Source organism: Pelodiscus sinensis, chromosome 7 (genome assembly GCF_049634645.1).
Source record: "Pelodiscus sinensis isolate JC-2024 chromosome 7, ASM4963464v1, whole genome shotgun sequence".
Lineage (NCBI taxonomy): Eukaryota > Metazoa > Chordata > Testudines > Trionychidae > Pelodiscus > Pelodiscus sinensis.
This window is the reverse complement of record NC_134717.1, coordinates 39,177,659-39,201,516: the sequence shown is the minus strand read 5'-3', so window position 1 is coordinate 39,201,516 and position 23,858 is coordinate 39,177,659. Positions and strand designations below refer to the sequence as shown.

The following is a 23,858-nucleotide window of genomic DNA, read 5'->3' as shown; positions in this document are numbered from 1 at the left end:
GGAGATTGGTGGGAGCGGAGGGAACCAGCTGCTGGAAGCAGGGCTGGACAGGGGCAGCAGGGATGGTGGGGGGGGGGTTGTCGGTGGAGCAGGGCTGATGGGAGAGATTGGTGGGTGGTGGGGGAACCGGCTGCTGGAAGCAGGGCTGGACAGGGGCAGCAGGGCTGGACTGGGGAGATCGGGAAGAGAAAGGGGGGGGGGAGCGGGACTGACCTGGGCACATGCAAACCCTGCAGACCCTGGCAGATGAGTAAGTCTGGCCGGGGTTTCCATTTTGCCCCCTTCCGCCCCCCCCACATACCCTCCCTGGAGTAGTTGCGAACTGCCTGGCAGGCAGACACACTCAGACAATGTGAGCACATCTACCAGCCAGGCAGCTAAGGACTAATACACTTAATTATAATAAAACGTATCTAATTCGAAAATATCAGGCATTTTATATGTCTGGTAATTTCTCAATTTCTTTCCCAGACAAAACCTTAAAATACCGGACCATCCAGTTCAAAACCAGACACCTGGCAACCTACCCTTCCTTGCACCCTCCTTCTTAGCCAAATACCCTACCCCCAGTCTGCTCCTGCTCCCACCTCCTGAAGTGCTTATATGGCGCCAGGTCCCCCAAGCCCTGGGCCAGGCTGGGTGGAGGATGCAGCCGGGTAAAACACTGAAAATTTATTCATTTTTCATTCTTTTTTTATATTTTTGAGCTGCAAAAGACAGTACTGAAAAAAAAAATGGGTTCCAACTAAAGTAAAAAGTTTGGAAAACCCTGATCTAGCCAGTTTTCTATCCAACTTACAGTCCATGTATCCAATCCATATTAACTTGCTGGCAAGAATATCGTGGGTGACTGTGGCAAAAGCTTTGCTAATGCTGGCACTGGGGCCTTTGGGAGGACCAGAAACAATGTATTTGAATATTCATCATTTGCTTATTGAATATGCAAATATGCAAATGAATGTTACCAGTCCTCCAAAAGCTCGTGAATGGATTTACTGGTCCTCGTGTCAAAAAGTTTGGGAACCCCTGCCTCAGACTATTTCTCCAATTTGTCCAGGTCATTTTGAACTATGACCCTATCCTCCAGATTCGTTGCAACCCCTCCAAGCTTGGTATCATCTGCAAACTTAATAAGCGTACTTTCTATACCAATATCTAAATCGTTGATGAAGATATTGAACAGAGCCGGTCCTAAAACATACATCTGCAGAACTCCACTTGTTATGCCTTTCCAGCAGGATTGTGAACCATTAATAACTACTCTCTGAGTACGGTTATCCAGCCAGTTATGCACCCACCTTATAGTAGTCCTATCTAAGTTGTATTTACCTAGTTTATTGATAAGAATATCATGCGAGACCATGGAAAATGTCATTTCATCAAAATCAAAACTTTCCACGGGAACATGCTGATTTTGACTTTTTAAAAATAAAATTGAAAAAAACTGAAAAATACCAAATTGACCTTAATGAACAAAATATTTTGATTGTTTTGTTTTGGAATGATTTATTTAAAATGATCATAGTTATATAGTGATGGTTGTTGTTCCTTACTTCATTTTTTGCAGAAGTTGGAAGTTTTATAGGGAATGAAGCAGGGTATTACATGAAGAGAAAGGACAGTCTGATGATTAAGATAGTAGAATCCAGCCTGGATACTATGATTCTATCTCTGCCACAGAATTCCTATGTGCAGCTAGACAAATCACTTAAAAGAAACTTTTCAGGAGAGGTCACTAATCTGTGTTCTCTGTTTTATGGGTATTTGACTTCAAATGCTTGGACTGATTTGCAGTAGTACTGAGCACACACAGCTGTAAACTGAAATCAGGACGAGCTGGGTGGGCTTTGAACATACAAAGTACAGTGCTAAGGACTCTGGATGCTTTTGACCTTAGTCTGGCTATGCCCCAGTTCCTCATTTGTAAAATGGGGATAATACTAACCCCTTGAGCTCAGAGGAATGTTGTGAAGAGAAATTGTTTGTGAAGTACTCAGCTACTACAGTGATGAATTCCATAGAGGGAGATGAAATTCATATTCATACTACTGTATATGTATTTTAGAAAGGAGTGTCTGTCTGCAAGTGAATCTGTTCAAGAACTCTTCCTAACCGATAAGAGCTAGGACTACCAAATTTGGTGTGCAGCTTCCTCTTATCATAACTTAAAGTAAGGTAAAGGTTGGGTTGTGCCAAGACAATGGGGTGTGCCTAGAATTTGATTATTTTTCATTAAACGGAAAGGGAGGGGTCTGATAGAAGGGACAGTTATGCTCTAATGACTACAGAAGAGCAGCAAGAGTGGGAGACAGTTCTACTGCAGAGTGACCATGGGGGGGGTGGTCGCACAACTAATAGAATGGAAAGCTAGGACTGGGCCAGGACACCACTCACCACTCCCCTGACCCACAGATGCAGCCCACACTCAGCCCCAACACCGGATGGACCAGGGGAGCTCCACAGGCTGGCAGCTATTGGCCAGGTCAAGGCAGTGTAGCCCCCGTTGCCATGACCCATCCCAGGAGCAGCCGGCCAATGCCAGCATTGTCCTGAGCTCCCACCCCCCACCTTCCAATCCCTTGCCCTCTGCTCCCCCACATTGCCCAGCTCTCTGCCCTGATTCTTGCACCTTCACCCCCTACCCTGAGCCTCCACAAGGACCAGAAATCCTCTAGTTAATCAGTAATTCTACGTTCAGAGCTTGTTAGAAGACTGCAATAAAAAGGCCTGGGGCCACACACTGAGGAGAAAACAACATACTTAATAGATGCTCATTAAGCAAGCACTGTCCATCCCATGTACTGCATGAGTCAGGCACCCTTTAGAAACAATAGTATGTGATCATGTAACTAACGCCTGCATCATAATGAGTAAGCACAAAGGAGCTGAATTAAGGTTGCACAAGCAACCTTAATTCTGGCATGTGCTAACTTTTCGGTACTTGACCGTGTGATTTTTATAATGTTCTTTTAACAAAGTTTGTGTGTGTGTAATATCTACATGTATTTATGGAGCAAAAATGATACGTGACCTTAATATATTTTAGTGACTATGAAAATGGGAGATTGGCACAACTACGGTTAGATCTACACTGTAATGTTAAATCAGAAAAAGAAACGCAATTTACAGTACACAATTGCATATCTTTTTCCGATTTACTTTCGAAAGAGGTTTTCCAGTGCCAATTTTTTTTAAAAAAGTGCTCTTTCAACACATCCCTTATTCCTTGTAGAACAAGGTTTACAGGGATGGTGAAAGAGCAGGTCCACTTTTTTGAATTTTTTTCCGAAAAAGTGGACACATTCCTTGGATGCGGCATTGCTTTGCTGGAAGACCTCTGGTATCCTGGAAAAGCAATGCAGGTCTAGACATAGCCTAGGACTTAGAATGCTTTCTCCACAAAGCTCTGCCAATTCATCTCGTACTGGCATTACAGCTGCAGTGACATTTCCTCTAGGAAAAACCTATTATACCAACTTGTGCTGAGACTTTGTATTCAGAACCAATATTCTTTCCTACGCTGTCAATAGAGACAACGACACTTTATACTTGTAAATTAAAACCTGATTAAGTCAACAGATGATAATTATTAGAATCACCCTTTCATCTAAAACAGGGATATACTCCCTGACTTCTATGAATTGCACTGAAAAATCCCTAAATTGTTTGAAATCCCTGTTACCCACCTATATTCAGTGTCTTCCCATGTTAATCATATGATCAATGTTACAGAAATATATATAAACCCTGGAAACAAAAGCAGCTGCATTCAGGGAACTCTTCCCTTTCCTAATGCTGTTCTACCACACGGGACTTTTTCAAGACAAACTGAAAAAAAAAAGCAGTGAAAATTTTGGTCAAAACTAGTTAGCCTCAAGCTTTTGCGGAAGAGCTTTAATAGCCAAACATATTCTTATGATATTCATTCAACAAAATCATGGAGAAAATAAGTAGATCTAACAAATAAGAAGGTCTGATTTAAATGAGCATAAAGGATCTCTTTTACCAACTGCCATCTCACGTTTACTTTAGCTATTAAGAATTATTTTTAGATGCTTTTTAGCAGATTCATATCTGAGCTTGTTTATTGCTTCTAGCTTCACTGAGCCATGTAGAAAGCAATAAAGTATCGAACCATGATTCTGACTTCTCTGTGCTTTGTTTCTGAGTAGAATTAGTGTTACATGATTTACAATGCCCATTTGCTCCTGCAATTTCTCCGCCTATATTAGTATTGCTGAATGGTTCATTTCAATTTGTATCACATGATGTCAAATACACTTTCTCTAACAAAATCCTCTTAAAAATAAAACTTTAGGATAATTTAGCAATAAATATGTACCAGCTTCTTGGATGCAGATGACATGGAAATTGCAGTGTCAGTGTTGTCCCCAAGTAGCCTTTGGTAGTTTTTGTTTGTTTCATGCTGTTGTGGGTCCTGCCTCCACAATGCCAAGCCCAAGAGCTTGTAGCTCTGAAGCAGGCTGAGAGGTGAACCGGTCAAATGAGATATTAATCCTAATTCACGTCTCCCATGTTGACTGAAAACGTCTCTCTCCCACGTATTTATGTAGCATAATTAGACTAATCATTATTTTCTCCAAAGTCTAGAGTAACTCTCCCTCATAAGGTAGAGAGTTGCCAACAGAAAACTCCAATTCTCTAAAATATATTTGCATTTGGCATGAAGAAAAAAATATAACAACAACCCATTCTCCTTCTCTTATATGTACTCATGGCTTAGAAATACTGGTTAGTGGTAAATCTTGCCCCATGACAATAGGTGGTGCTTTTGATTGTTCTAGTACTTAGTTAAAAGAGCTCTAATAAGTTATTACTCAGTAGCTGTTGCCCCATAAGAAAATGATTTTACAGCAAGCAGGTTTGCAGCACCCTGGTGCCTGTCAAAATACAAGATGATCTCAGGAGACACTTTCCTGCAGTGACAAACAAGCAATAAAGCCCATCGTATTCCAGTCATACCACAATTTGTCCTCTCTCCTCACATTTGCCATTCTTGAAACTATTAGAATGACCTTGCCACATAGAGCATGGTGGAATCATTGTATTAACCCTCTATACGCTTGTAACATTCATATGGTAAAGAATGGGTCATACCAGACCATTCTTTTCTCCTGCCTTGGAACAATGCAACTCCATTTGCCTAGGCTAAACTCGATTCACAGGTTTAAGTAACTCTTCAAAGCTCTCTAGTAGTTACAAGAGTGATAACGTACAAAGGTGAAATCTATTCTCAGCAACATCCATGTGAAGTCCTCTCCCCTTCCATAGGAGGTTCACAAAGGCTTAAAATGGGTGGGCAATAATTTTTGATGGGGGGGCCACTCCAAAAATGTGGTAAGTGAAGAAGGGCTGTACTCTTCCATTTTAATGGAGGAGGTGTGGGGTCTGGGATGGAGGTTATGTGCAGAGAGAGGTCAGGGGAGGTGATTGGGGTGAAAGAGGGAGTGTGGAATCTGGGAGGGAGTTTGGGTGGAGGCGCTTGTGACCTGGGGAGGGGATTGGAGTACAGGGTCTGGGAGGGGATATGTGTGCAGAATAGGATTCTGAACTGGAGGAGTGTAGAAGGAGGTGCAGAGTCTGGGAGGGGATTGTGACCTGGAGCAAGAGTGCAAGAGTTTGGGTTGTGACCTAGGGCAGGATGGTGTTGTGAACTGGGCAGTTGATTGGGCTGCAGGAGAGAATTCTGACCTGGAGGACGAGATGCCGGGTCTGGAAGAGGATTGTGACCTTTGGCAGGAATGCAGGAAAGGGTGCAGGGGTTTGGGATGTGATTGGGGGGGGGGGATTCAAGTGCAGAGTCTGGGAGGTAGTATGGATGCAGGAGTTGGAGTGCACAGGGTTTGTGACCTGGGGCAGGGGTGCAAGAAGGGGAGCAGAGAATTGAGGGGAGGGAGAAGTTGGGGTGCCAGGTGCAGGCTCTGGCTGGGAGGCACTTACCTAGGTGGCTCCCAGCCAGTAGCCCAGCGGGAGCCACAGTCAGACTTCCCTGTCTTCCGCACGCCCACCCATCTCTCAAAGCAGCTGGCTGCAGGGGCCATGTGCTCTCTGTGCATGCCAGTAGGGAGGACCTCATATGCAGCCCCATTAGCCATTTTCTCCAGGGGCTTCAGGCATTCAGAGAAGCCGGCTGAGACAAAAACCGGTCAGCCAGCCACTTTGAGAGATATGCGTAGGCACCCTGCTGGGCTGTGTGATGATAGCAGGCCGGATCTGGCCCACAGGCTGTATTGGTTTAAAGGATGATACACTTTTGTACCAGAAGAGACAAACCGCTTTCCATATCTTTCCCCCTATGCTAGTCATGATTCTTGCACATATGAACTACTTTTGCTTAAACCAAATTCATCTCCTGTTGTTTCATTAAAAAAAAAAATCTCTCCATTTGGGATGGTATTCCAGGGCTGTTGGAATATCTTGATGACTTTGTGGAATGTAGGCTTTCTCCAGTTGCTCAGGATAAACACCCCAAGGAAGAGTTTCATTCTAGTTAGGAAATAATGTTAGTTAATTTAAACAGTCTATAACAAAAGGGTTTCACAATAAGAAGTTAAGCTACAGAAGCCATTTTAACTCTAGTGACCATCTGAGGAGAATATTAGAGAAGTTAGGATTCCTTAATAATATGCTTTGAAACACTCACTGTCACTTTTTAGGGAAAGTATCCTCATTTGGTCAAAGACTCTCCTTTTCTTTCTGCTTTTTTTGGGAACATTTTCAGTTTTCTAATCTGAGATACATCTAGTCTTTGAAATCATTTAATAATATGCATATAAAGTACAACATACAGTATAATCTTTTCAGTAAATGCAATTACCAGGGGGAAAAACAATCAAGACTATATTTGAAAATGTTTGAATTGTGTCTTAATTTACCACCCTAAATTGGGTTAAATATTGTTATGGGTTGAGTGAAACCCTACTGAAATGGACAGGTGTGAACTCACCCATTAAATAACATAATTGTAAACATAAGCCCCTAGCTAAGACAAAAGGTGTGTGCAAATCTGACAACAAACATTTAGGTGAGTACTTTTTTGTGTGTGCATGGAGGGAGGGGGAGGACTAAAAGGAACACACAGAAACTGAAACAGACAAGAACAGAGAGAGAAAGGGAGAGGCAAGAAAGGAAGTTGGAGCCTGTAAGTGTAGTATGATCCTGGAAAAGGTTACAGAAGGATCTGTGTTGGCTAAAGAGACTTGCAGGCTGTAAGTTAAGAAAGTGTTCCTTTTGTTCTTGGGTTCTTCTAAGTACAGAGACAAAGGACTTTGTATGTTTATTGTAAACAAACAAAGCTGCAAAGAAAATACCAGACTCCATCAATTACTATTTCCAGCTGGAACAACCCTTGGGCCCTGAATTGTGACTAGCAGTGAGAGTTTAAAAGAGTAAAAAATACGCTTGTGAGAACAGTATGTTGGGGGTTTGTTAGGTTAATATTTTGGAAACAGATTTGTTTTTGTTTTGAACATAATCAAATGTTTTCATACTCAGCAGAAAGTAAATCAATTTCAAAAAATGTTTTTTTGTTTAATGTTATTTCATTAACTTTTTATATATAAAGACAAACAAAAATGGAGCCTACCTAAATTCTATGCACCCTTCAAAATAACATAAAAATACAATCAAAGCTGAAGGGTAGCAGAGAAAATATAGTGTTCATGATTTTTTTACACCTACCTACCAAAGTAAACATTATGTAATAACTGAGCTTGGTGTTGCTAAGCAGATGTTTGCAAAGAAAAAGAGCACCCATCAAAGCAATGATTTCTGTAACACTATTAACAGATTGACGTTTATTAGAGAATGTTACATACTGACTTTCTGGTACATATTGTTTTAATGCAGCCCTAACATTAATTTTACATGTCATAATTGTCACTGGCATTAGTCCAGCTACAAAGATTAGTTAGTGTGACAAAGTCAGATTGGCGAGCTGCAAGAGTGCTGGAAGGCAGGTATGTCAGCATAGAATGGTAAAAGTACTTTTCCCTATGAGCTAGTGGTTACCTTAGGTCAACCAAGGATACGGAATCCAATTAAGAGATGCTTGTTGTGATCTCTAAAATCCCTCTTTTAGTTGGAGAGAGGCAAGAGAGACAAACTGCAACAAGGCAAGTGGCAACAAAGAGATAAGTCTTATGGGCAGAAAGCTGCTTGCCTCCCTATAGAATAAGAGAAGCAATGGAGCTAACTGTCTATTGGGGAAGGACTGGCACCCCGAGGCAATCATAAGAGCACCCAGAGAGCGTCTCCTTTTTGTTCTATGAATTCATTTGTTTGCTTTGGCTGAAAAATGCTCCTTCAGCCAACACTAAGGCCCACCATGTAAAATAGTGAAAAATAAAACCCAAGTAAGGAATAGAAACTCTCTTGTGTAAAACTGATTTATCCCAGCCCCTTTTCCCCCCACTCACTGACTGCCAGAAGAGGAAACAATGACCCACTGAGGGGAAACAGGTGCCTTGCCACACTAGTAATTTACTAAATGTAAATGTATATATATATGAGTAGAGCTGACAGCTGTCTTCTTAGATTGTAAATTGGGATGGGGACCCACAGAAAAATCTGTTGCGCGGGAGACAAGTAAGGAAGAAAAAATATTTAAAAAAACATTCTTTAATGATGTGGTCACCAACTGAGAAACAGAAAAAAAAAGAGAAAAAAAAAAGACAGTCACATAACTCAGGATGCTAGGGTTCCCCTCGTGCTGCAGGGGCACCGAGGCTCCCCCCCAAACAGGATTAACTCTTCATGGGGACTGGGGCTAGCAAATTGTGTGGGTTGCCCCCAGGCTGGGAACAAAAGTGAGGGGTTCAGTGTGCAGAAGGAGTCTACCAGGGAGCAGGCTGGGTGTGGGGGTGCGGGTTCTGTGCAGAAACTCGGGTGCAGGAGCAGGCATGCAGGGTCTGGGAGGGAGAGGGAATGCAGGAGTGGGCTGGTGATTGGGGTGCTTACCTGGTACAACTCCCATTTGGCAAGCTAGGGGGACAGGTGTGCCCCCTGTTCTTGCAGGCACTGTCCCCTGCTGCTCCCATTGGCCAGACAATGAGAGCAACAGGGGTGGAGACTGCAGGTGAGCACAGGGACAGAGCTTCTCTGCACTAGCTTCCCTCCACTGCCATTCCCTCATCCGGAAGGAGGGAGAACAGCACTGTGCAGAGCCATTTTCTATCCCTCCCCCCCCGAAAAAGCCAGCCACACAGGATCTTTAAGCTAGCTTCCTATTTCTTCCCCCCACTGTGGGGAGCCGGTGCTAACACTTCACTCACACAGGGGAGTTCTAGGGCTTGGAGAAACCCTAAGTCTCATCCTCATCCCTTCCTCCAAGAAGCCCTCCCTATTTTCCTTTCTTTACTCTCCCAAACATGCCATATTGGATCCACCCATCCTTCTAGCTAAAGTTTCCTCTGGTATATATTAGTACAGCTCTTGGATTGGCCAGAAAAGGTTGAGCAAGAGCAATATGAACTGTGTAAAAAAATCTGGTTCACACACACACACACACACACACGCATATAGCTATTAAATATATGTTCAACTTATTTTATGAACCATAGAAACAATCTACAGAGTAAGCACTTTGGCATCCTTCTGAATGAATAATATTATTACAGTATTCATTAGCTTCTTAGGAGAAGCTAGCCCTAAAAATAACATTGAATAGTTTACTTAAATAGATATTATAACAATATTACCAAGAAAAAACAGAAGGGCTCATGAACCTGAGGGAGGGCAGCTTTGACCTCTTCTTGGCCCACAAAGTAGTCTCCATTGCACAGTTACACTTCTTGACAACTTTGTTGCTTTCCTGCCACTCATGCTTGTGAGAAGCTACCTATGCACATGGGCATTATCCTTCAAATTCCTCCTTACAACTCCTCTGTGCCATGATGCCTAGGGGAAAAAAACAAAACATGACAACAGGTTGCTGGCATGTTCAAACCATGCCTTCTCATGATGTATTTGGGATGTTAAAACATGTTTATTTTTGTAAACATATAATGGCTGATATTTTCAGCAGTTACATGTTTACAAGGGGAGGGGGAGAAAGGAAGGCAGGAGCCAGTGAGTACAGAGAGTTGTCTTTTAAGCCAGCTTCCTGCTTGTACTGGCTCCTGGCTTGTGCTGCTGTCCCTCTATCTACAGAGGCAGCAGGGAAGAGTGGGGATGTAACCATGAGGGTTAACTGATGAATCCAGGCTTATCAGTTAACCATGAACATGGGTATACGTTAACTTCCCTAGTCTGTATCTATTGTCTCTCGTGTTACAAGTCTACAGTATGGACTAACATCAACCTATGTTACATGACTCCATCTATGTGAATATTAAATGTACCATAGGTTTACTACCAGTGGTGTCTACACTGTGCTACTTTGACAGGAGAAACTCTCCTGCCGATTTAACTAACTCTTCTCATTCCAATAGAGTACTGGAGTCAATGGGAGCACCTTCAGTGTTCAATATAGGAAAGACTTGCTAAACTGGACCACCGGTGGATCAATCACTACAGCATTGATGCACACAGAAGAGGAGGCAAGCCTTTGGAGTGCACACCCTTTAGGGCAGGTATTGTCTCTTGTTCTGGGTATAATGGAGTCTTGGCCATGTTGTGGGCTCCCAGAGGCTGTGACAATACAAATAAGACTAAGATAAGAATAAAATGTGTTAATCTCCTGACCAAAGTACAGCATATAGATGTAGAACACGAAGCACAGTGGTTAGAAAGAGAACCTTCTTCATATCTGTTACAGGACAATAGGATTCATTCCATATTAGCTGCTGTGTTGAAATAAATACATAACCATTTGCTATTATTGTGTAGTTCAGACAGACTGTTTAATTAATGGCTGAAAGATTAACCTGAGTAAGCAGCTTGTTCTAAACCCTGTTTTAAAGGAGGTGGCTTTTTTTTTTTCCTTTTCCAAGTTTTGCATGTAGATCCAGCTCCTCCTCTGGGACAAGTATGGATTTGTAACTGCTGAAAATATCAGCCATTATATGTTTACAAAAATAATTTAGAACTGGTATGTCAAAAAGTCCCTGCCCCCACCCATACACTCCCCCTCTCCCCAAGTAGTCTATTCGCTGAAGGCAGCTCCTGAAAAACTGGAGGCATTATGTTGTCAACTTGCTGGACAATGCTGGAGAAAGAAAATGAACAGTATAACCTGCTGCAATTACCAAATTTTTGAACTAGTGACTAAGCAACCCACCAAAGAACAATGCTATGGCAGAGAACTAGTATTGCAATTAATGTTTTGTCTCTGCTTAGTCTGTGGCAGACAACATGGAGAAAATGCATTTTTCTCCTAAACTCAGCGGCAGTCACATGAAAAGAACAATCTTCATTCAAAGGCACTGAAGGAGAACCAATTACAGAGTGCCCCATCTAGGATTAAAAGGCTACCTAGAGCAGAAAGTGGGGGCGGTGCATAACTGCATGAGTCAGCTGCGGAGACTAGTAAACAGCTTTGGCTTTATCTGTTCTTTTGGGATGGCCACGTCACTCAAGCGACCCGTGATCACCCGGCTGCGAGAGGTTTGCTGCTGTTCAGGTACCAGTGAGCCCCGAGGCTGCGTCCTCCCGCCCTGCGTGTGCGCAGAGCAGGGGCTGGGAAGCCTCGCCCGGCGCTAGCTGTTGCTTTGCAGGCGCCGCCGGCGCGCCACGAGCAGGTCACAGGCGCTGGCCTCCCGCAGCCTGAGCAAGGCACCAAGCGCTGTGTAGCGCCCAGCCCGCCGCAGGCAACCAGCCCCACTTGCCCGGGGCGCTGCTGGGTCCCACACAGCGCTGCTAGCGGCACGGGCTGGCCATGCACCCTCCCTCGGGCGGCCCGACCCAGCCAGCATCGCCCCCAAACCAACGTCTGACAAGCCCTCGCCCCCCGAGCAAGGGGGCGGGGCTGGGTGAAGAGGAGCAAGCCCCAGAGAGCTGCGCGAGCAGGACGTCGTGAAGGGCAGAGGCGCGAGGAGGTGAGTCCACAACCCCACCCCGATCGCCGTTTAACAACGGACCACAACTCCCATCATGCACCATTCCGCTCCGCCAATAGCGACGGAGCTTCTGGGCCGGCTGCGACAGCAACGGACCAATCGTGGCGCGCGATGTTGCCCCAGCCAATCAGAGAGCGGCCGGGGGGGGGGGTGGCGGGAGGACGGTTACCGTTCAAACGAAGGGTTGGAGGTTTCGCGGGGCAGCTGGTGCGCGGAGGAGAAGGCGCCGCTTTTGCTGAGTGAGTGTTGGTGGACCTCCCCCCCCCCTCGACGGGGTGCGGGATCGCGGGTAGGGGCCTTCGGCGCTCCGCAGCATCGCCCAACTCAGCGGCAGGGAAAGCAAAATCGGCTAGAACCCCCCCGCCCCCGGGCTCTGTGGCTGGTGCCCGGCTACAACCGGCCTCGAAGGCCCAGACGGATTCAGCGCTTTCGGGGATCTGATCCGAAGTGCCCAGTCCCTGGTAGTTGTGGGCCTGGCCCATGTTGCAGGCAGGACTGCTGCAGCCCAACTGAAGCAGCCCCCGTCTGTGGCAGCAGGGCCACTTCAGCCTCGTTGAGCTGGATCCCCCCCCGCCTCACTTGAATTGGTTAACCAGTTAAATGCAACGTTTAACTGATCAAACACCATTTTACATCGCTATCTCCTAAGGCCTCGATCCTGTAGAGTTACATACTTAATGCTGTGCACTGTGTGTTGTCCTAGTGCAGAAGTCTTTGTTGAATTAACATCTTATTCCTGCCTGTATTGCACTGAAAAGACAACACAACAAGCTGGCCTAGGGTTGTATCAGAAACAAAATACAGGACTATGTAGCACTTTAAAGACTAACAAGATGGTTTATTAGATGATGAGCTTTCGTGGGCCAGACCCACTTCCTCAGATCAAATAGTGGAAGAAAATAGTCACAACCATATATACCAAAGGATACAGAGAGTGACCTAAATAGATTGCAGAATCTGTATCGTTGGCAATGCACAAGCCAGAGCCAGTCCTGCTGGATGCTGACTTTGCAGGCTAATGCGAAACCCCATCATGCTCCCTTTACTTTTTCAGCCTAAAAGCAGGTCGTGGCTGACACTTGGAAGCCTGGCAAGGTGCTCTGCTACGCATCCTTTAGCGGGGCTCTCTGCGTAGCTTTGGACAATGAACGGTCAGTTCGCACAGGCCTAACGCTGCCCGATTCAACACGCAGCAGATGAGAAATGCTGCGCAGCGAGCAGTGACTTTGGATCAGATCCCCGCTCTGATTGTGCTGGGGATGGGCACAGCTCCTAAACCTTTCTCCTTCTCCTCCAGACTCACAATTTTTAATGAAAAACTGCCCTGCAGCCACATTTCTGAGCAGTGTGAGTGTGGGGCAAGGCAAGCGGGGAGCCTGCTTGGGGCTCCCTGCAGTGTTTAGCCTGAAATAACAATGAGCAAAATAAATAAGAAATAAAAAAGCAAGTACATTGTCAGAGCAATTATTATTTAACAATTACTACAGAACAGTGTTTCTCAAAGATGCCCATGGACCCACTCAGAGAGCTGCTGACTGGTCATTCCCGTTTGAGCGGTGTGAGGGTGGGGCGAGGCAAGTGGGGAGCCGGCCTGGGGCTCCCTGCAGTTTCCGTGGGCAGGATCCGGTCCATAGGCCATATTTTCCCAGGCCTGCATTAACTTTTCAGGTATCTATTAGGAAAGTAAGCAGAAGTGGAAAAAGTACATGCAAGAAATGCCTGCTGAAGCAGCAGCCATCAATCCTCTTTAACATTCTGCAGGCCCACTCTAAGAAAGCTGCTGAGTGGCCACTCCAGTTTGTCTATTTACTGGCTCTGCAGCTACAGAGCCTCACAGCTCCCATTGGCTCTGGTGTGCCATTTGCACACCAGTAAATAGACAAACTGGAGTGGCCACTCAGCAGCTGTCTCAGAGTGGGTCTGCGGGCCTCTTTGAGAAACATTGCTCTGTGGTAATTGTCAGACTAGAACTAATCTATCTGAATATACTTGCTTTTTTATTTATTATTTATATTGCTCATTGTTATTTCAGGCTAAACAAAATCTGTTTTGCTATATGTTCAAGATCGTTAGTATAATGAATGCATTAATATTTACAATAATGCATAATATTGTAATTTTTGATACACTACTGTGTTTTATTTACATTTGTAACAGCTATCACTTTAAGGGAAAATTACTCTGTTCAAAATAAGTACTTCCTCCTTGATGGGGCTGGGAGAGAAGGTGGCTATAAGGTAACATCAACTTGAATCTATGTGAAAAATAGTCTCAAATATTGATTTTTAGCATTACAGTATGCTAGCCTGATAAAGTCTTGTAGGAATTCTCCCTGCTCTCATGACTTTACCAGTTCAGTATGTATCAACCTTTTCAAAACAATCTCTACTTTTAGACCATAGTTAAGTTTTCTTTCCAGATAGTATTTAATAATCTGGTTCTTGTTCTTGAAAGGGAAAATCATTTGCTTTTTTCCACATACATCTCCCTTTTCCTGGTATAAAATACATTTACTTCAGTTCAAAATGAGCCTGCACATAAAGTTTCCCCGATTCACTTGAGTGAAATACAGTATTTGGAGTTTTGGTTAGAAAAAAGCCTACTTTACTTCACAGTAATATGTCACACCCCAGTGTACCTTCTGTTCTATAGGGCTACGTCTACACTGGCCCCTTTTCCGGAAGGGGCATGTAAATTTCACTAGTCGTCGTAGGGAAATCCGCGGGGGATTTAAATATCCCCCGCGGCATTTAAATAAAAATGTCCGCCGCTTTTTTCCGGCTTTTAAAAAAGCCGGAAAAGAGCGTCTAGACTGGCCCCGATCCTCCGGAAAAAGCGCCCTTTTCCGGAGGCTCTTATTCCTACTTTGAAGTAGGAATAAGAGCCTCCGGAAAAGGGCACTTTTTCCGGAGGATCGGGGCCAGTCTAGACGCTCTTTTCCGGCTTTTTTAAAAGCCGGAAAAAAGCGGCGGACATTTTTATTTAAATGCCGCGGGGGATATTTAAATCCCCCGCGGATTTCCCTACGACGACTAGTGAAATTTACATGCCCCTTCCGGAAAAGGGGCCAGTGTAGACGTAGCCTTAGGTGTATGATAAAGCATCAAGCAAGGAGTAAACATGATGTTGCATCCTTGGTTTACTTTTAGAGCTATTTATATTCATAATTATGTGCTCAGTAAAGTAAACTGATCTAGATAACACATCACTTGTAATATGGCAAATACAAGCAGTGGTAAGTTCTGTTGAATGCTGTAACATACCTATTGTCTAAAAGTACTTGATATTGTTTTCAAAAACATACAAGAGGAACTGCGCTTAAAATTTCAACAGCAATCAGTGTTAGGGAGAATAAATTTCTTTACTAATCCATAACAGCTTAGACTGTTTTATGTAACTGGAAATTGTGTTGTGCTTTTATGTTTCCTACAGCACTATGTCCCAGATGAAAACAGAAGATGAACTGATTCTTTTTGAAAAAGAGATCAAGGAATTTTGGACAAAATTCAAAAGCATTTGTGGTAGTGAACAAATCAACCAGGTTTTGGGACTAAGAGAATCCTGCAAGGAGTCCATAAAAGCACTTTCAGGTACAACATTCATGAGTTTACATTGCTAATTTAATTTTAACTCCCTATCATCGGTTGACTAAAATAAATCTCTATTACAGAGAAGTGGTCCAAGAAGTTAAAAGAAGGGGATCTAATGGTTGACAAAATTCAGGAGTACAGAAATGGTATGTTATCGGCTTGTATTTATAACTTCTAAAATGAACTAATGGGTGTTTTGTCAGAACAAAACACTTCAGCTTAAATTAGTTCAGTTAAAAGTGAACTGCAAAGCCTAAATGCAGTTAGTGTTACACCAGAATTTCTGGTCAAAATGCCTTCATTAACAGAATAAGTTGTCTCAAAATGTAGACCTATTAATGTCTAATGAAAAGGTTTTTTGAATAGTATATAGAGTAAGCTGTTACTAAATAAAGGAGAGCTTTGCCAATTTCAAGAAAACAGCAGTCGTGGTACAAAATCAGTTTACTATAATTAAAAAAAAAACCAAAATATTACTTATGTCAAAGCTTACTTCATGCAGTAGAGTACATTTTACAAGGCTAATAGCTTTTTTGTTTTCTGGGCTAACTTCCTCCTACATCCTGATTATGGGCAAAGTTATCTTGTAAAACTAGGATTAACTCACTCATTTCAACTTTGCAAGTTGCTGTTCAAAGTTGGGGATAAAAAAATCTTAATGTAACTAGCAGAGTTAGTGTTCTTTTGACCCAGAATGAATGATAGGGTAACTGCATGCTCCTAAAGTGACAAACTCAAAAGCTGTGCAGTTCTGTTACTGCAAACAAGCCAAGTTGCACTGATAGGCAGTAGATGGCCTTCATTTAGAAATTCTTCTGACTGTTTTTTCACTCAAACCTTTCAGAATCATTTTTGTTTGTACTTGATGTTTGCAGTGGAAGAGCTACCTCATACACAAGAATATAGACTTCTCTGTTTGGGTGAAATAGCTTATGCAGAGGTTTGGTTTTTTTTTGGGGGGGGGGGTAGTTCTTTGCCTGACTTTACTCACTTGACTAATCTTAGATTTAGGGGGAAGCATTTATACATAAAGCTAGGTGCATCTCCAAAAGTGTGTGGTTGTAGAATCTGGGACTTAATTAACTAAAGCTAACTGTAGATATTCAAGTTATTTCTCTACTTCACAGAGATCATCCGACAGAACCAACTCACTGAAGAAAAGCAAGATTGCTTAACTGAAATGAATTCTAAAATAAAGGATGAAGAAGAACAAAAAAGAGCCTTAATTGATAGCATCCGAGAGCTCAAGGAAGAGTTGACCAAAAAAAGGGAAAGTAAGTTGTAAAATTGAGCGAACATGAAAACACTCCAGTTTTTTTACACAAAGTTTTCTAAAGGGTATATTGGTGGTTTTGCAGTAGGTCTCTTCAGCACTGTAACTGTGCAAATTTTGGAGTTAGCGTGTTGATTCGTGCTTGTATACTATAGACAGTACTGGTTTAATATGGTGTTTGATCAGCAATAATTTATATACAACAAATTGCAACACTTATGAAAATCTCATTAGAATGAGGAATAATTGGCAACTAGCTGAGCAATGATTTGAGTGGTAATTATAATTTAAAGCAGTTATTTTGATTCTTAAAATAGCATTCATAGTACTAACCAAGTAATACCATGCTACAGTGTTAATAATTAATGCTACAAAGATTTAAATGACCAGAAATGGAGTAGTTGTCATGATCTGGGAACTTTAACAAAGGAAAGGCACTTGCTTTTAAAAGGCTTACTCTGCAGGATTTTCGAATGATCTAAAATTTGTTTTAAAATGGTTTATTCTTGCTTTGACACTTTAGTTATGTCTGCTAAAAACAAGGCCACCAAAGAGAAGCTGGAAAGATTGAGTAAGTCTAAAGAACTGTTTGAAGAGCGACTTGGGCTAGAAATACGCAGAATTCATGGTAGGTTTCTAAGTACCAATGTGTTCAGCTCTTTACCTTAATCATTCTGTTCATAAGTTGGCAAAATCACCATCAACCTCACAGACTAGACAAATAGAGTAGATTTTGTTAGTATGTTTAAACACAATTTAAAAATACATGGTTATGAGTGTGACTTTGAGCATTAGTTTAATCTGAACAATGTGGTACAGATTGATTTTTTTGCAGAGCCTCTCTTTGGGCTGGTCTGTATTGCTACAAAGCAATGAAAACATCTGTTACCGCCTTAGGGTGCGTCTACACAGCTCCCTTAGCTCAAAATAAGCTACGCGATTTGTGCTACGCAAACCGTGTACCTTATTTTGAGTGCATTTTGAAATAGCTTATTTTGTAATTTGGCGCTGTCTACATAGTGCCAAATTTTGAAATAGCATGCTATTCCTCGTGGAACGAGTGTTACTGGGACATCAGAAGAAGCCGCTGGTTATTTCAAAATCTATTTTGAATCTATTTTAAAATAACTGGTTGCTTCAATAGATGCAGAATAGCTATTTTGGGATACTTCTGGTATTCTGAAATAGCTTGTACCTTTAGAAATGCTTCTGACTGGATAGGGGTGAAATAAGACAAGTATAGCTATAAAAGTTGCAGTTAAACTGAAAGATTTTAGTCATTATAAACAGATTAAAGTTTGGCACAAAGATTTTGGTCTGTAATACATGTAGCAATGTAATAAAAAATAGCCAACATTAATTTCATTTTGGACACTCATTGTACCTACACTCTACTGTCAAGTAGTTTTAAAAGAATACTTAAGTAGTTGAAGCCCAAAATTTGGGTTTGCCTTCTTACGAAAAGAGATGTTTGGTTTTATTATCATCAGCTGTAAAATATTTTTACTAGCTGAAATTTAACTTCAGCTTAATTATGTGGCTGCTACTGAGCGTGCAAGTTAGTGGTTTTATTGAATTCTCTTTCTACTTTTGCTTTAGATGAACAGTTACAGTTTATATTTCGATGTATTGACCACCAAGATCCTGACAAGCCATACATGTTTACTCTCTGTATAAATGAACAGGGAGACTATGAAGGTATGTATAGACATTAAATGAGTGTGTGTATCTATATTTTTTTTTTCCCTGTGGGACTACGGAGTGATGTTGTCATGTCACTGGCGTCTCCCCACCCTTAGCCCCCCTCCTGGTGCAATGTGGATGGGAAACAGGGTTTTTTTTGTGGAAGAAACCTCTTTTGCTAAAATGGCCATCAGAGCTTTCTAGCGTAAGAGAGCATCCACACTGCCATAGACGCTCTTGCGCAAAAGCACATGGCTGTGTGGACACACTCTTGTGCAAGACCTTTTGAACAAGAACTCTTGCGCAAAACAGTTCTTGCACAAAAAGCCTGCAGTGTAGACGTGGCCCAAGAGTTAAAATTGTTTTATAAGAAAATAGAGACCAGAACTTGGCTTTTTAACTTCTATACAAGCCCACTGGCATCAATGAATTTGTCCTTGGTTACCCATTGGCAAAATATCACTTTGAACATCAAAGATTTCAGAAGAAAAAGTAGGATGTGTTCACATAATTATAGGCTACATTGCCATGCAAGTGCTCAGGAGAGCTCAAAGGTAGCACAAGCAACCTTAATTCTGGCATTTCTTAACTCTCTTGAAGTCTTGACTTTTTAACTTTAACATACTTTTAATAAGATAAATACACAACTGTTTTCCTCTCCCACCTTTACATGAATAAAGTACTGACTCTTGAGATATTAAGCAAAGAAATGGCAAGGGGGAAGGGGAGTGGGAAGCTGAGAAGAGCAGTGAGTTAAATATAAAGCAAGGAGAGGCAAAAGATAAGAAAGGAGTGTGACTGATGGTATCAGTTTTTCCACTTCAGTTTTTTGTGGGATGCCACTCAGAGGCAGCTCCCAGTGTGTACTTTAGGGGTCCATTAACCAACAAAACTTTTATTTCCTTGTGCTAACAAATCAAAATTTGTGCATCAAATGGGAGACATGTATTAACAACAGGGTACTCACTCGTGCCCCTTCAAATGTTTCCATGTGCCACTCAAATTCAGACAGCGCTAATGATGATTTCCTTCCATTATAACCCAAATGCAGGCTGGAAATGCAGCTTTTTAAGAGCTGTTTTTCAACTTACTGCTCTTATACTGCAAGATTTTCTTGAACTTAATTTTCATAATATATACACTATTATTCCTGAATTATTCCTCTGAAATTAATACTATGCTCTATTTTAAAGTCCACTTAATCGTTCACTTTTCCTCCACGCAACTTACCTGAAAATTGATGTTGCTCAGTAGTGACCAGTGGTCAGAATGTGCTGCAGCTTTTGAGTCAGGGTGGGCACTGTTGTGGCAATAACTTGAGTAGTTGCAACTGCAGTGACACAAGGGGAAGGTCTGTGCATGACAAATTGTTGTGCCCTCAGACAAAGCCGTGTTTTCTCCTTTGCTGAAATTCATCCCATGAATTTTTAGGCGTAAAATAGACAATTGGAGCACATGCAAATCTACAGTAAACGGTTACATTACTAAAACACTGCAAGCAGTGAAACAGGTAAGGGTACCTCTAGACTTACTTTCACTTTCAAAAGAAGATATGCAAATTTGGAAGCAATTTGCATATCATCTTCCCATTGCTTTTTCGAAAGGGGTTTTTTTTTTTTTTTGTCCCCCCCCCTCAGAAAAAGCAAGCAGTTTAGACACAGTTTTTTTAAAAGAACCTGTAAGCCTCAATTTTTGAGGAAAAGGGTTCTTTCGAAGAAAGGAGGTTTTTCCAAGAGAACTGCATCTAAACTGCTTGCTTTTTTGAAAAAAACTCTTTCGAAGAAGTGATTGGAAGATATGCAAATTACCACCAAATCTGCATATCTTTCGAAAGTGAATGTAAGTCTAGATGTACCCTAAGAGACTCTTAATATAACAAACTAAAATGCATATCCCAGCCAGCATATAGCTGTTACCCAACTCATTAAATGAAAAAATTCAAGTCACACACCATGTAATAATTGACTGTCTTGTTTTGGGGGAATACTTGAGACTAGGAAGTATCACTTGTCTTGGAAATACAAAATAATTTTTAATTGTTTCCTTAGTGACAAGCAGCTCTCCTCATCTGGATTGTATAACAGAACTCCAGGTAAAAGTGAGAGAAACCAACAACTTTGCTGCATTTGTTGCCAACATCAGAAAAGCTTTTACAGCTTTGTCCTATAAGTAACCTGCAATTATATGTAAGACTGTCTTGTCCCAATTTACATTCCCTGCCCTTCCTGTTTGTACTAGCATAATATTGGAATGAAATAAATATTGATGTATGTTTTAATATTCTATTTTCTAAATAAAGAAAAATGGTCAAATGTTTTAGTCCGTTTTTATCAGCCAGATGTAATTTTGGTAACTCATTTAACAATACAATTGAAGCAAATATTTTGTTGGTCCAGTGTTTTCCACAACTGTGGACTGGCTATAAGTGCAACTGTAATAAAAAACTTGTAACTCAAAAGAAAGCCAGCACATCATCTTCAAGGAAATAAGGCCAAAGCAAGCTAAGGGCTGCATCCTGCACATGGGGAAACAAGATCATGTTCTGACATTCATATCTGTGTTTACTACAGAAGGTGACCCTAATGACTTCCACAGCCCCATTCTTGTCCCCTCTTTCTACCACCCAAACTCCTACAAATGGCACAGCCCTAATGGAAATGTGGCCCCTGCAAGGAACCCCTCTGATTATGAGATTTGTAATATGCCATCTATCACAGTGCTTCAGCTGAAATACCAGTTCTGAACGCGTAGCTGGTGCATCATTGCACCCAAGATTTTAGAATACCTGTAACTGTCTTACACTTTTCTAGTCACTTAAACCAGTGCAAGATGAATGTAAACTGCTATCAAATCAGAATAGTTTTTGGCAGTGAGTACTAGGAGCCTTTCTGCTAACCGAAGATTCAAATATGGAGTTACGTGGTAGAAAGCTTGACTTATTCACCGGCCCACTGGCACTCCTCCCCCTCTGCAATGCACTCAAATTGTTTTGTTTTTAATGCTATGAGAAATGAAGACAGAACTATGTGCACAGTCCCGTTGGTGATATTTAAAAAATAATTAAGGAAATAATGGGAGTACTGGCTTATCTATAGCCTTTTCTGCCCATTTTGAGCACAAGTTTTTTAGTTTTGTTTTTTTTAAGAGATTTTCATAAAGCACAAGAAACTTTTTAGGGATAGATTTAGTTATTTGCAACCCCATAGTGTTCTATGGCTTGTGCCACTGTACTACAGTCTGAGTTCTAACATTTAGCTAAAAGCTTCTAATGTTTTTAATAGAGAAGGCCCAAGGAAGAGACTTCCTCCTCCTCCCCACATTTGGCTTTCCTTATCTGTGGTGGTAGATGTCTATGTTTGTACAGAATCCCTTTGACTTCAGTGAGTTCACCCCAGATATGGGGGTCTGTATGCAATGCATCGATCAGATTGAGGCATTGAAGCCTTAGTGCTTCAGTATCCAGGGCTCGACAAATAATACAATCTACTTGCCACAGGTGAGTAGATTGCAACCCGGAAGAGCCGGGTTTGGGTGATCTGCGCATGCGCAGATCGCTGGACAGCGCGGCTGGCGAGCGGGGTTTGCCAAGGTTCGGCGATCCCTGAGTATTACTAATAAAACACTTTAGCTGGCTGAAATAAAATCAGAACATTGTTGCTTGCTCTATTGGCCAGGGAAAGCCCAGAGCATTGTATAGAATGGAACATGGTATAGTCTTATAGACAATGGGAACAGATAGTACATCTCTACTGCTGCAACACCAAGCAGAGAAGAGGTAATTCCCTGTAAAAGGGTTAAAATACAGCCTGTGCAAAGCAGCAGAAAAGTGGTCATGGCATGGATTCCATTAACTGCTTTACCATCTCTTTCCAGTTGCAGATACAGTAATGCCAGGATGTGTGGGCTTAGGCTTCTCTAGTTCTGTTAGTACTATAGTAAGTTTGCAGAATTTTGCTTGCAAAAAGCTTGTTTTCAGGCTTGTCTGCAGGCATGTGAATACAGTAAATATTAATGAAGTGACATGAGGTATCAATGAAAATATCAAGATAACTTTTTCTCAGTCAAAATCACACTCTCAATTGGCTTTATATTTGTAGTCACTCAGACATTAAAAAGGGTCTTTCCTCTCCTCTTCTGCTCTATTTCATTCATCTGTAAAATACTGGCCGTAATTCTGGATACTCATTCAAATCTCTAAATCTTGGACTCAGTGCTAACTAATTTTGGCTCCTAAGGAGTGTCAGAGTCAAACTTAGACATAGCTAGGTTTTAAAAATGAAATGCTGCACTCATTAAAATGCTACATTTATAATAAGAAGGTACCTGCTCCAGGAGCACAGCAGTGTCTTTCTGGTTCCTTACATCTGAAAATCGGGTAGAGGGAGTGTCTGTGTATGGATCCACTCCAGACCTGAAAAGTAACAAACAGTTGTGAGGCACTTCTTGGGTCATCTAGTCCACACTGGTGACCATCATATTCACCCTAAAATTTCCCCAATTCCTTAATTGCATCCTATTACTACCATTTATATGCCATTGCGCTCCACTCAATATTTTCTTCCTCCTTATGTAAACTTTTCTGATACTTCTCTGGCAATCTCAATAATCCCATAGCCAAGCTTTAACTTTTGATCTTTTAAGTCTGTCTAGTCATTTGTTTTTGTTGCCCTTCTCTAAATTGTCTGAGATGTAGCTATGTGTTGTTCCTGGAACTGGGACTGTTGGTAGGATTAGCCTGAGCTCAGCTTGGTAAGCTTGGTCAGGAAGTCTACACAGTATTTAGGCTAAGTCTACGCTACAAGTTTTCTCAGCAAAAAATATAACAACGAAGGACTCATTTGCATATTTTCTGCCAATCCATTTTTGCACTAGGGGTTTTTATGCCAAAACAAGCAGTGTGGACATTTTCTTTTTGCGCAAAAATCCCTTTTTCCGCAGGATCCTTATGCCCCAAAAAAGGAGGTATATCAATCTTGGGGAAAAAAGAGGTTTTTTGCACAAAAAGAAAATGTCCACACTGTTTGTTTTTGAGCAAAAACCCCTAGCGCAAAAATGGATCAGCAGAAAATATGCAAATGAGATTGCAACTCATGCAAATGGTTTCCTCATTAGCATATTTTCCCCAAGAAAACTCGTAATGTAGACATAGTCTCAGTGTGTAGAATGCTCCCAAGGGAATGGGGGCATGGCTGGAATATTGGTGTGCTCAAGTGATCCTTGGCTTCCCAGAAGGGGCCATGGTAGCTGGCTGCAATTTAGAGCAGTCCTGTAGTTAATTTTGTGTTGTAACCACAT

General features: G+C 41.9%; 1 protein-coding gene and 1 long non-coding RNA gene across 3 annotated transcripts; one reads left to right on the top strand and one right to left on the bottom strand.

Annotated features, from left to right (window-relative positions):
• Positions 1–9,206: 9,206 nt before the first annotated feature.
• Positions 9,207–11,560, bottom strand: LOC142830185 (uncharacterized). Its single transcript, XR_012905200.1, has 3 exons — positions 11,434–11,560; positions 10,887–11,004; positions 9,207–9,918 (listed from the first exon to the last, which is right to left on the bottom strand). It is a non-coding gene; the product is annotated as an uncharacterized LOC142830185 (long non-coding RNA).
• Positions 11,561–11,675: 115 nt separating this feature from the next.
• Positions 11,676–20,875, top strand: SPC25 (SPC25 component of NDC80 kinetochore complex). Of its 2 annotated transcripts, none has more exons than XM_006135777.4 (7): positions 11,676–11,996; positions 15,450–15,607; positions 15,688–15,753; positions 16,735–16,881; positions 17,404–17,508; positions 18,480–18,578; positions 20,612–20,875. In XM_006135777.4, exons 2-7 carry the CDS (start codon positions 15,454–15,456, stop codon positions 20,734–20,736), a joined length of 696 nt encoding a protein of 231 aa, XP_006135839.1. In that variant the 5' UTR covers positions 11,676–11,996; positions 15,450–15,453; the 3' UTR covers positions 20,737–20,875. The 2 variants fall into 2 exon arrangements, with proteins under 2 accessions (XP_006135839.1, XP_075789669.1); XM_075933554.1 differs by lacking the exon at positions 11,676–11,996 and adding an exon at positions 12,109–12,256.
• Positions 20,876–23,858: the final 2,983 nt, after the last annotated feature.

What these genes read in the sequence shown, in the direction of transcription:
- SPC25 (XM_075933554.1), top strand. Translation starts at nt 12,129, where the DNA reads ATGTTGCCCCAGCCAATCAGAGAGCGGCCGGGGGGGGGGGTGGCGGGA. An exon ending in GTCCATAAAAGCACTTTCAG is followed by an intron (nt 15,608 to 15,687) that starts GTACAACATTCA and finishes TCTCTATTACAG; the next exon opens with AGAAGTGGTCCAAGAAGTTA. An exon ending in GTTGACCAAAAAAAGGGAAA is followed by an intron (nt 16,882 to 17,403) that starts GTAAGTTGTAAA and finishes TTGACACTTTAG; the next exon opens with TTATGTCTGCTAAAAACAAG.